Raw genomic sequence first — 11,776 nt, 5'->3', positions numbered from 1 at the left:
TCAAATTTGGGGAACTCTATTTTCTATGGGCTTTCCAGGCTGGGAAACCAAAGCTGTTTGTAAGCAGTGCAGCTCCCCTTGCCCAGCTAGAGTGCTCCACACAGCCTGCCCTGGGCTGCTCCACACTCGGCAGTAGGGAAGTGCTGCTCTGTCAGACGAGACACTCGAACGTCACAATCACCAAACTCTGCTGTGAGGAATATCTTTATTATTCACCAAGGCTGATCTTTTTCCTTTTTTTTTTTTTTTTTTTTTTTTTTTTTTTTTTTTTTTTTTTTTTTTTTTTTTTTTTTTTTTTTTGTTTTCCCATTCTTGATAGCTTTTGGAACCAGCCCCTGTGATTCAGGGATAGCGCAGTTGAAGCCTTTCTGATCCTTTGCTCTTTGCCCTCCGGTGACACTGTGGGCACAGTTAGATATGCAACCAACACAGCACTTCATGCTGAATATACCCCTTATTTACAGAGCCCTACATGCACTGAACAGCTTTATATACCCTATTCTAGCAACTTCTAGTGTCTGAAACTAAAAGTCATGGACAGGTCTGTGTGTTCCTCACATCCTTAAGGATTGTTCTAGCATCCCAAGCACATCACATGGTTGCTCTGCCTACTGCACATGTATTTACTTTCCATGGTACTAAATTAGGATATGTTGGATTTTCCCCTCAAACTACTCTATTGTTTGTAAGAAAAGTCAATTTTTTTTTTAACTTTGCAAAATAAATATTCTCAGATTCTCACCCATTATTGCCAAAAATATAAGCCTAACACAGTTCTGGGATGGAGACAGAGGGTTTCCAGGCACTTCTCTTTGCAATCTTTATATTTTTCTTTTTTCTTTTTTTTTTTCCCTTCCTCTGCCCTTTTTTTTTTTCCTTTTTTTTTTTTTTTTCTCAAAAGAAGACGACAACTCGTTGGACTCTATAAATAAAAGTGGAGATAGTCCTGTGGAAAGGGAGAGGGGCCTACACCCCTCGCTGGCAGGTGGCTACAGTTCCTCCCACCTCATCCTGTCCCCCTATTTGCACACAAACTGGTCCACGATTTCTGTGCACAACTTGCATTTCACGTAGCAGCACCAGTGGAACTTGCAGTGGCAGCGCTCTCGCTGCACCGTCTTGAACTGGTCGTAGCCCCGGCCGCAGCACATGAGTTCGCAGCCGTCCATGCCCTCTGAGGTCTTATTGCACAGGCGGCCCTGGGTGCCCAGGGAGCCGGTGCTCTCGTTGCGCACGCAGTAGTCGGGGCTGGGGTCGATGTACACCAGGTCGTGGATGGTGGGGGCGTTGAAGCGGCTGTTCACCTGCACCAGCTTGCCCCGGCTGTTGAGTTTCATGGCGGCGGCGCTGTCGTATTTCTCCTTCAGGGCATCGCCTACCTTGCGGAAATCGGCGAGCTGCAGCCAACAGGTCTTCAGGCTACAGGAACCAGAGACGCCGTGGCACTTGCAGGCGACGTCAGCCAGGTTGTACACCGTCTGGAGGAGTGGGGGAGAGAAGCAAAAACGATGATGAAAGACTAGCGTGGCTGTGAAAGCATTTATTCCCCTCATTTCCTGCCCTCTGTTGAATTCCCAATGGTCCTTCCATTGTATTCACCTTAATGTTCTCTCCCCCTCCTCCAGTACACTGGGAAGGAAGAGCAAGTGAGCTGATACACATGCACCTCCACCACCCCAAACAGCTGGGAGGAGGAGGGGAACACTCTCACCAGCCTCTCCCCACCACTGAGACAGCCACAACAGCACATACACAGCCCAGACAGCAGCATCAGTCAGGCTGCGCTCAAATTTTAGGAATTTGCTCTCACGCCAGCAAAGGATTTTGCTGTTTCATTGAGAAATGTAAAACATCCCTTTATTTTCTATCTGAGTTACTCTCCCTATTGATCTCTGCTTGAGGCTGCAATTAGGGAAAGAGTTAAGATTCCTCTTGCTCCTGGCTCAGCTGCAGCTGATTGTCTACTCTTGGCTCGGCATCCTCCTCCTATCCCAAATACTGCTCTGGAAGAGAGACTTCATCCAAGAAGAAACCCCCAAACACCTATGGGTGGAAGACAGAGCTACATAGCAATATCCTCTTTACAAAGCTTTGGCAGGGAAACCTTAGTCATTTGCCCTGTACAAATAGAAATAAGAGTCAGTGTTGACACTGCCCCAAAAATCCTGGGGTCTGACACATTAGATGATACTGTAGACAACTTCCACCCAGCAGTTACAGAGAGTCTTAGTGCTGCCAAATGGCACTGCAAAGATGAGGCTGAGGAAGGAAAAAACTGCTCGAGTCTCCGTAAGCAACTGTGAAAGTGTCATTTTTCTTCTTGCTAATAGTAATTGGCCTGTCCATTGCTTCCAGACACCTTCCTGTTACATTTAAATACTATTAATTTTCAATTATCTTTCATCCTTCTTCACCTTAGAACACAAGTGTAAAGTCTCCAGCCGACTTGCTGGCACTTCAAGCTCTAGAAAAATAATGATTTTGGCTCTTCACATTCAGACTATTAAAAAAAAAGAAAAGTTTACACCCATTCATTTAAGGCATTTTAGAGATTAAAGAAACCATAAAGACATGTTCAACCACAGAAGACCATGTTTCCTACTAGCATGGAGAAGCTTTTTTACATCCTCTTAAAGCAGAGAAAGAAAAAAAAGTCAGAACAATCCTGCGGCACAATTCCAGCCTGGGAAGCCCAGCATATCCCTCCTCCTTCCAACACACACTGTCCTGGTTGGAAATACCAACTAATAAAATTCTGTTCTAAAGAGAATCCACAGCGAGCAGGGCACTTTTCATGAAACAATGCAGAGGGAAACACAGTAAGCTTTGGTTCCGGCCTCCCCCATGAGGAAGGCAATAGGACTGTCAGACAACCAGAAGCAACACAAATTCTTGTACTCCCCACCCACTCACCCCCTGTATTTGCTGTCTTCTTGTTCTGTGCATCAAAACAAAGACAAGCCATGGTGGTCGGGCTGTGCCTCACTGAGCCAGATCTTTCCCGAAAAGGAGGGGCACGGAGGAGAGCGGAGGGACACGCTGTTCTGCAGACACTTACCCTTCTCCCAGCCTCGTTGTTGTGCAGGTTCATCATGATCCGGGCGCTCTCGTAGGAGCCTCGCTGGTAAACTCTCTCGCGCTCCCGAGCGTCCACGAACTCCTTGGCAAAGCGGTATCCGTACTCGATGTTATCCCCGCAGCCACCCCAAAGCCAGTCCCGGGGCAAGTCCTTGGGCCGTGCAGCTCGGCTGCAGCCACAGGAGGAGAGCTCTCCCTCCCGGCAGGCGCGGCTCATGGCATTGACCACGCCGGCCGCGCTCACCGCGTAGGTGAACGCCGTCTCTCGGCTGCCTGCGCAGAAAGACAAGCGGTGTTAGGGGAGAGCCCACGCGCACCACTCCCTGCCCATCGAGGAGCTGGGAGGGCAAAGGCTCTCCAGGAGCCACCAAAAACTGATATGCCTGCTAAAAGGCAGAGTAACCCTGAACCAAGCCCCCCAAAACATCTCCACTCTGAAAGAACCAAGGAAAACCAACCCACTAGAGCACACACAGCATTTGTGAAGAGCAGAATTTGGTTGGTACTCATGTTGGTGAAAGCCTGGATGAGAGGGCAGAGAGGAGGTGGGTCAGGGCTGGAGCACAATGCCAACGGGGCCAAAGCGGCCATGCCTGCGCGTGAGGGGCGGGAAGGGAAACAGGCTTCCTGTCTTTCAGAAGAAAGAGATGTTAAATACAACTTTTAAAAGTCTGGTTCTTAAATTACTACTTCTCAAGCATGATTGATGCACTTCACCCACTTGTTCCAATTTATTTAAAGTTCAAGCATTTTACAAAGCCTCCTGGTATCAAAAGAAACGTGCAGCAGAGCAACACACAACTTTCCACCCTACACATTAGCCAGACACTTTTGTAGGAGACTATTTAAAACTAACGACAACCTGTGCTGTTTAGTATCCACCACTCAAGCTCATGCAAATATGGCAAGTTAGTCCATGGACAATCATCTTTACAAATTACAGGGAAGCAAAAGCCCTTGGCACAAGGCACCCTTGAAGATTTTCCCCTGCAACTGGTGCCCTTAAATGGAAAACCTCAAGTTTCAAACTTTCAGAAGAAAAAGTTACAATACCCTCAACGTAAGACATGGCCACGTACCATCCTACTGACAGTACCTAGTCCCACCTTATTTAGAGTCTGACTTTCCCAATCACTTTTCCAAGGTTGCCGGAAGTTCTGACTACAACTAGCAAAGCTTTCAGACAAACAAACACAGAACTTGCACCAAAGAGCACACTTGATGTCTGCTTTTCTTCTTAAGAGAAAGTATCCCAATGGGTCTTTTCCAAGAAAGATTCCCAGAATGACTGAAAATAGACTAAATATTTTTTGTTCTGTTTATAATTTAAGTTTTATTCCTAATGTTTAGTCCAATCAGTAGATCAAGCTAGCTTTAATTTTGATTCTACATGATTTTTCTCAAGGAACAGCATGGGCCTTGGTAAAATTAGGGCTTTAAGAGGCTATGTTTTGGGCAAGTTATGTATATTCAGGCAGCAACATTCTGAGGCAAAACTCTTTGTACAAGATGTACCATGACAGGTCAAATATAAAAGGAGCTTTCAAGCACTTAAGAAACATAAATAATTTGCAGTTTGGTCCGTATCTATTATCAAGATGACATCATGATCAGAGTAGCTTTGTTAACATAACAGCTGTCATCCACTGGATTATTTTAGTAATAGATGCTGGTTTTAAAGGGGAAAAATCAGAAATCTTATGTTGGGAAAGATGAGATTTAAGGAAGATGAGAAGCATTTTTCTACCTTACTTACAATGGTCTATTCTCACAGCCACCTGTTCATGGAAGTATTTACATGCATTATGGGTATAAAGGGTTATAGGAGTAACCCTTTTCAGTAAAAAATAATTGGCTTTATGCAGTGACTTAGGCCTTGCATTTACTGCAAACTATAGCAGGGAGAACCTCATACAGATTTTAATGTTCCCCTTTGCTCTGTAACACATATTTTTGGATTAATTCCTTAAGCAAAATTTCCACTAGATTGAGAGGAAAGAAACGTGGTCTGCTTTGGACCACAGGACTCTCCTCTTCGGTTCCATTTTTGTTCTTTTTCATGTTTCATCAGCTCATGCTTTCACATGGTTAACTATATCACTTATTGCAGGATTTACACATAAATCTGACTATTTTTGACTAATTTCCGTTATTAATTTGGAACAAATCTTGAAGAACTTAGTGGGAAGCAGAAAGAAAGGCTGGGGTACAGAAAGGAGAGTTGCCCCCAATTTCCCTCCTTGAACATTAAGGTAAATTATAAAATAGCATCAGCTGCTGAAGTAGATTTCAAGCCAACACTGCCTCAAGTCATCGACCCAGGAACACACTGAGAGTGATGGTTTCACATGGATGAGTTACTCTGACTTTTTTTTTTTTTTTTCAGTCTTCAGGCACAACTGTGCTTTCCTTCACTGTCAAACATATCTGTCTTTTCCCACAGTCCAGGATTTTTCTCTATTGTAGCCATGGCAAGGAAACACACATTCCAAACACGTTCAAGTCCCCTCTCTCCCATATATATAAAACATAGAAATGGAACTGTTCAATATACACACACTGTAGGAAGCCACCCACAGAGCAAAGAGCTGAGCTTTACACTTGATCTGAATAAGTCTGCAAGAACAGAACAACTTTTTTTTTTTTTTATATACCTGAACATAAGATACAAAACGCTCTTTGTCTTGCACTTTAAAAGCATTCAACATCAGGCTAAGGGCAGAATAAACTGGACCCCAAGTACATGGAGCTGTTGGGGGAGGACCCAGTTATTTTATTTTCTGTGTGCAAAGCCCAAGCACAGCCTGCCCAGGACTGATGGGCACGAGACAGGGCAAGGTGGGGAAGGCAGGGAGGACCATGGGCTGACCTGGGAACCAGCAGCCAGGGAGAGCAGTGCAGAACACAAGCCCTAAAATTTTACAGTTCAATAAGCCACAGAGCAAGTTTCCAAACCCAATGCTGGGTTTATTTGTACAGCTTTAGCTAACTGTGCAGGGTAAATGCTGGAAGAAAGACTGTCCATTGACACACAGGGCCATGGCTGTGCTGAGGGGCAGTGCTGTGCCCGGGCGCTCTCTGGGGCACAGCCAACAGCAGATGGCAAAACCCTCCCCAACAGTGTGCATTCAGACCCTGACTGTCACCTTCCACACTGGTGAGAGTAAGGAGTGTCTGACAGTCCCTGACACGTCAGGGTATGGCAGGCTGAAATAAATTGAATCAGGCTCTGAAAGTGCCTGCTTCTCCTTCCACTCAGAGGAATACCAACTGGTCATTACTGGAGGTCAGCGTGAAATAATACAACTGGTACCCACACCACCTCCCTTGCTCTCAGTGAACACACTCTTTACACTCTAACTCTTGGATATGGCTATTAACCTTGCTTCCATCTGCAATTAGAATAAGTGGCTTAATTACATGATGAATTGCTGTGTAGACATCAGCTAATACAGTCATATTCATCAGAAGGGTGCGGCAAAGTTATTTAACTTGAAAGAAACCACCTTTAAATAGACCTGTCATACTTTGGGAGGGCAGAAACAACTATTCCAGAGACAGACACCACAAATCATGAGCCCAATCCTGTACCCTTCTTCACTCCAATAGTCCCCCCGAGTTAATTTTCACTTGCTCGGATAATAAATAAGGGTTGAAGGATGAAGGCCTAAATTTTAAATGGATTATTTTTCTGACATTTGTTAAATTACTAGAACAGAGAGGTGTACAGAAAAAGCTTTCTTTCATGTTACACGTGTTTTTAGACTTTTGCTCGGGTAAGGTAGAAAAACAAACTCTATGGGGGGTTAATACTGTGCTTGCAAAAAGCCTAGGGAAGGTTGTTTATCTAAAATCAGCTGTTCCAATTCGGTACTTCCATGCAATAGATTTTTTTCTATTTGTCTGACAATCTCCAAAGAAAAACTTCTTTTAACAAAAATTGAGACCAAATGTGAATTGATATATTCCTTCAGCTTTAACTGGAGTTAGTCCATTTACAGATAAAAACTAGACTGAGACCAATTTTAAAACTTTTTTTTTTAAAGCAGCACGGAAAAACACTGTTTTACTTTACAACTTTAACTGAAAAGCACTGCTGAGTTTGTCAGTGTACTGATCACTACTTAAAAGATCACAGGTATCATACAGAAAATAGGCATTTTTCAGTTGATTACAATCTGACTTGGGAAAATCAGAGGGAAGTTTCACCATGGACCCAGCTCAATAGCACTGGTTAAAATTTTGCCAAGGACTTTAAAATACGATGAGGTCCTTAAATGCCAGGAAAGGCAGGCAGCACGTGAGCACTGGAGAAGCCCATTTCAAAGAGGAGCTGATAGGGAAAGGGCTGGGTGTCCACCTAATTGTGATAAGATGTTAAACAGGAATCTGTCTCTCTTTCCAGCAGTGTGATTACATTAAAGGTGAGTTATAAAGACAATCACATATTTTGCCCCGATAGAACTGCTTTCATAAAAATTGCCCTGCTACAGTACCTTAAAAATAAATCTGTTTTCTTTAAAAAGAGAAAAAAACCCACCCATATCTGGAAATAAGCAAGGAGGAATTGCCTATAAACACTAATCGACAGAGCAGCAATTTTTAGTTAACCTCTGGACTAAGAGCGATTTATTATGCAGCCGCTAACTTTGGAACTAGACATGGACATCTTTAATTTTACAAGACGCTGCTGGTTTTAATTCTCTTAGGTTGCCTTCGTTCTGTCTCAGGTTCAGTAAAAAAGAGATTTCAGGGCCTCATTTTCCTTTCTCCTCTATTCCCACATGCAAATATATATTCCTACTTTGTTTTCCAAGACACATGGCTGGACAGTGGTGGGAAATCACCTCCAGCTAAAAATAATCCAGCTCCTTTGCCAACTTTTAAAACACTTGATTGTATACAGTACTTAGTAAGAACCTGGCAAGAGCTTCAAGTGCAGAACAGTGTGTGCCATACATATCCTTAGACAACAGTTAAATCATAAAGATGTTGCTTCCTACCTATCTGCATGACTCTGCCAAAAACAGAGTTGTTGTCCACAGTGCTGCAATTCCATCTTCTATGTCTGAACTGATACTGGCACTCCTTAATGCCCGTCTTTGCACCCTCTCCAATGAACTGCATATGGTCCTGATACAATTGGCAGAGTTTCTTCTGTCCTTGGGAAAGCCCTGCTAGCTGGCTACATAGTGGCTGGGCTCCTATTATATACACCTCTGACATCTGAACAGGGTTCATGGGGTTCATGGGATTCATCCCTAAAGACCTGCATAAAGAAAGATTTGGATTAATAAACAGAAGACTCTAAAATAAAATAAAATATATATTTTCTTAAATCTATAAATCTCAAACAGAACTGTATCTTATACATGAGTATACAACTCCCGGTTTTGCTAACAGTTGAGAAAAAAAAACCCTAAACTAACACTTAAATACGAAACTTTTGTTTTAAGGACAGGACAGAAGTTATTAGTTTCCATCCATGTGGTTATCACCATATCTTAGAGACTGAAGTAAGACACAGACTTGGAAGACTTGCATCTAGGCAGCCCTTTACCAGCTTAAATTATCATAGTAAAAATAACAGAAGCTCCAAACAATTGCAAGGCCGGGAGAATAAATAAAGCAAAAATTTTAAAAGTCCCCCAAACCCCAATTTGTTTTAACACATATTTTACATTTAACTCTGGACTTTTCCATCTATTCTACTATAAAAAATAGTGAAACTTTTAGCAAGCCAGAAGTTAGAAACTTACTACAGACCACTTCTAGCTTCTTCCAAATGACAACACAACAATACAGGCAAGTATATTCACTGTAAACAAAATCAACTTTGTTTTCTTAATTCTGAAAGTGCTCTTCCTATGATACATTTCAATTAAAAAGTGGCCATTAATCCAAAAAGGATCACTTGAAACAGCAGAGAAACACCTATTTCAAGAACTCCCAACATTGCACACTATACAATTTGCCAAATTAGAAATTTAAACGTGCTTCTTTGTGACAAAATTTATTTGTAAACATTTGGGTTGCAGAAAACTTCAAGCCTAAACTTTAATAAAAGTTTTTACTTGCAAATCAGCATTCTCTCTCATACACACAAAATTTCTAACCTAAGTGAGCTAAAATGGCTCTTTAAAAAGAGAGGCAATTCTAGTAATTTAAAGGTGATAAAATCCACAGAGAATCTACCATACAGCATTCTCAAACTCAAGACGAGATGTTGCACATTTACCCTTATTCGACAGACCCGTTGATGTTACTACACAACGTACTACACCGAGCACACCACTCCCCAGCTGCCTCGCTCCAGCGGTACTCCCTCAGAAACAAAGTACATAAGAAGCACACAGACATTTAAGCAAGCAAATCTTGACACCCCCTTTTAAAATCAAGTCGATACGAGATGCTTACCACCAAGAGCTGGCTTCTATTACAACCTGGGCAAAAGAGGAGAAAACGGCCAGAGCCACTACGAGGTACTGAGAAGCCATTGTACTGCCAACTGTCCCCACTGCACCTCCGTGGATTAATACTGCACTGGATTTCTAGAGGGGGGAGAAAAAGGATCAGATTGTTTATTGCTCCTCAGACCATTTTCGAGCATTCAAGTTTAAACAACGGAAGTCTCCGGGCCCCTTTTAACTTGACTCTGCCTCGCCGGCCCTTCTCCCCGCCGAGGCTCTGGTGCCAGATCCAGGCACGTCGCGGCTCCCGCTCCACCGGGCAAAACCCACCCCCGCACCCCCACCCCCCCCGCGGACACCGCCTTCCCGGGGCGTCCGCCCGTCCCTCTGCCCCGGCCCCGCCGCTCCCGCACCCCGCCCTCGGCGGGACGGCACCGGACAGGACAGAACAGCGGCTGCGGACACGGGGGACCCCATCCCCGCTGCCCCGGGGCGACAGGCGACGCGCGGGCCCCGGGCCGGGCATTACCCCATCGCTCCCCGCGCCGGGGCCAGCGGCGCGGACACGAAAGGCTCACGGCTGGCTAAAGGCGGCTTCAGGTTTGCAAAGCGAGCGCAAGAGGGAGGGGGGAGCCCGGTGCCTCGAGGGGTGGGTTCCGCGGGGGTCCCGGCGGCTCCCACCCGGGGACGATGCGGCCAGTCCTCGCCCTTCCCCTCCGGCCGTGGCGGGAGCTCCCTGCCGTCCCCTAAACCATCTCGCCGCAGCCTCCGGGCTCCCGCTCTCCGCGATCGCCGAGGCAGCCCGAGCTCCGCGCTGGCGCCGCGATGACTGCCCCGACGGCAGCCCCGGGGCCCCGCCGGGGCAGGTACCGGCCCGGGGAGATACCAGGAGCGACAAGGAGCGGCTCCGCGTCCCGACCCTGCCCCTGCAACAACCGGGCTGCCGTCTTGGAAGTCAGACGCTTCCCCCGACAGGTCCCGCGATCACCGTCTGGTCCTCACACGGGACTCTCTCACTCGCTACCCAGAGCCATTCCCGGGGTTTATTTCCCCTCCCCTCGGAAGGGAAAAAAAAAAAAAAAGAAAAAAAAAAAAGAAAAAAAAAGAAAAAAAAAAAAGGACATTTCGACACTTGGGGGCTCCCTATTCCCTATTCATTCTCCAAAGGCCCTTAACGCTGAATTGAAGGTGCTCTTAATTCTAATTTATTTCTGTTTGCGAAGGGCCGGGAGGAGCGGAGCGCTGGCGGCGAGGCCGGACACAGAACCTGCCCGAGCACACGCGGGGAAGCTGCCACAGCGTGGGGACCCATATGCGCCGGGGCTGCAGCCCGGGGACGAAGCTTCCCCGCGCCGTGCGGGTTAAACATCTCCTGCATGGGGGAGCTGAGCCCCCAGCTCAACTTGGGGGGGGGTAAATGGGGGGGGCGTAAACAGGGGCCGGTCTCCCGCAGCAGAAAGAGCCGCCCGCCTTAGAGGGGCTCAGTCCCGGTAAAGGTGCGAAAGCCAAGGGCGTATTGAGCGAGAGGCGAGGTGTGCGCGGGGCGAGCCTACATCTAACAGCCTGCAACGCGTTGGGCTTTATCATGTCTTTTAGTTCTTAGAATAATGACAGTAACAAAGAAACGCCATGGAACTGCCCGAGCCCTGAGGAGGTTGGAGACGCCTGTGCCCATGCGGGACCCCAAGACCTGTGCCCGGGCACGCCGAGCCGCTCCGGCGGGGCGGGCGGCCGCGGAATGAGCTGGTGAGCGGGACAGCGCCGGGAGCTGCAATACCCGGACAGCGGGGCCAAAGGGCACTGCCCGGTTCAAAGGGCCCGGGTGCTCCCCGTGGCTTGGCCGTCGCTGCGCCGGAGCACCCGAGCCCCGTCGCGGCGGCCCCCGGGGAGCTGTGGCGTCCCGCTCCCAACAGGGGGCGGCCGCGCTCGCCGCAGCCCCGGGAGGCGACGGGGCCGGGCGACTTCTACCCTTCCGACGGCACCTCCCGCGCCTCATCATCGCCACAATCGCCCTCCTCGTCCTCTGGCCGCAACGCTGAGTAGCGAAGCGGAGGAGGCACCTGCGCCCGGGAACGCGGGCGGGGGCCCGGCCCCTCCAGCCTGGCCCTTCTGCACCGAGCAGCTGACAAGCTGCCACCAGAAACAACACACACACAAAAAAGCCAGCAGTTTAAAAAAAAAAAAAAAAAAAAAAAAAAAAAAAAAAAAAAAAAAAAAAAAAAAAAAAAAAAAAAAAAAAAAAAAAAAAAAAAAAAAAAAAAAAAAAAAAAAAAAAAAAAAAAAAAAAA

General features: G+C 46.6%; 1 protein-coding gene across 2 annotated transcripts in view; it reads right to left on the bottom strand.

Moving 5' to 3' along the window:
• Window positions 1-307: 307 nt before the first annotated feature.
• Window positions 308-11,776, bottom strand: part of WNT5A (Wnt family member 5A) — a 13,591-nt gene continuing 2,122 nt past the window's right edge. The window contains exons 1-5 of one of the 2 annotated variants that reach the window (XM_027884808.1): window positions 10,170-10,363; window positions 9,496-9,629; window positions 8,082-8,347; window positions 3,059-3,351; window positions 308-1,478 (exon numbers count right to left, since the gene is read on the bottom strand). In XM_027884808.1, coding sequence (XP_027740609.1) covers window positions 1,020-1,478; window positions 3,059-3,351; window positions 8,082-8,347; window positions 9,496-9,575 — 1,098 coding nt within the window. In that variant the 5' untranslated portion in view covers window positions 9,576-9,629; window positions 10,170-10,363 and the 3' untranslated portion in view covers window positions 308-1,019. Of the gene's footprint in view, window positions 1,479-3,058; window positions 3,352-8,081; window positions 8,348-9,495; window positions 9,630-10,169; window positions 10,364-11,776 lie in introns of those variants that run through there. The other variant, XM_027884807.1, reaches the window with a different exon arrangement.

The sequence above is a fragment of the Empidonax traillii genome, unplaced genomic scaffold, assembly GCF_003031625.1.
Source record: "Empidonax traillii isolate 1590-97213 ecotype Southwest subspecies unplaced genomic scaffold, ASM303162v1 scaffold155:size2260171, whole genome shotgun sequence".
Lineage (NCBI taxonomy): Eukaryota > Metazoa > Chordata > Aves > Passeriformes > Tyrannidae > Empidonax > Empidonax traillii.
This window is presented reverse-complemented; position numbering and strand designations above follow the sequence as displayed.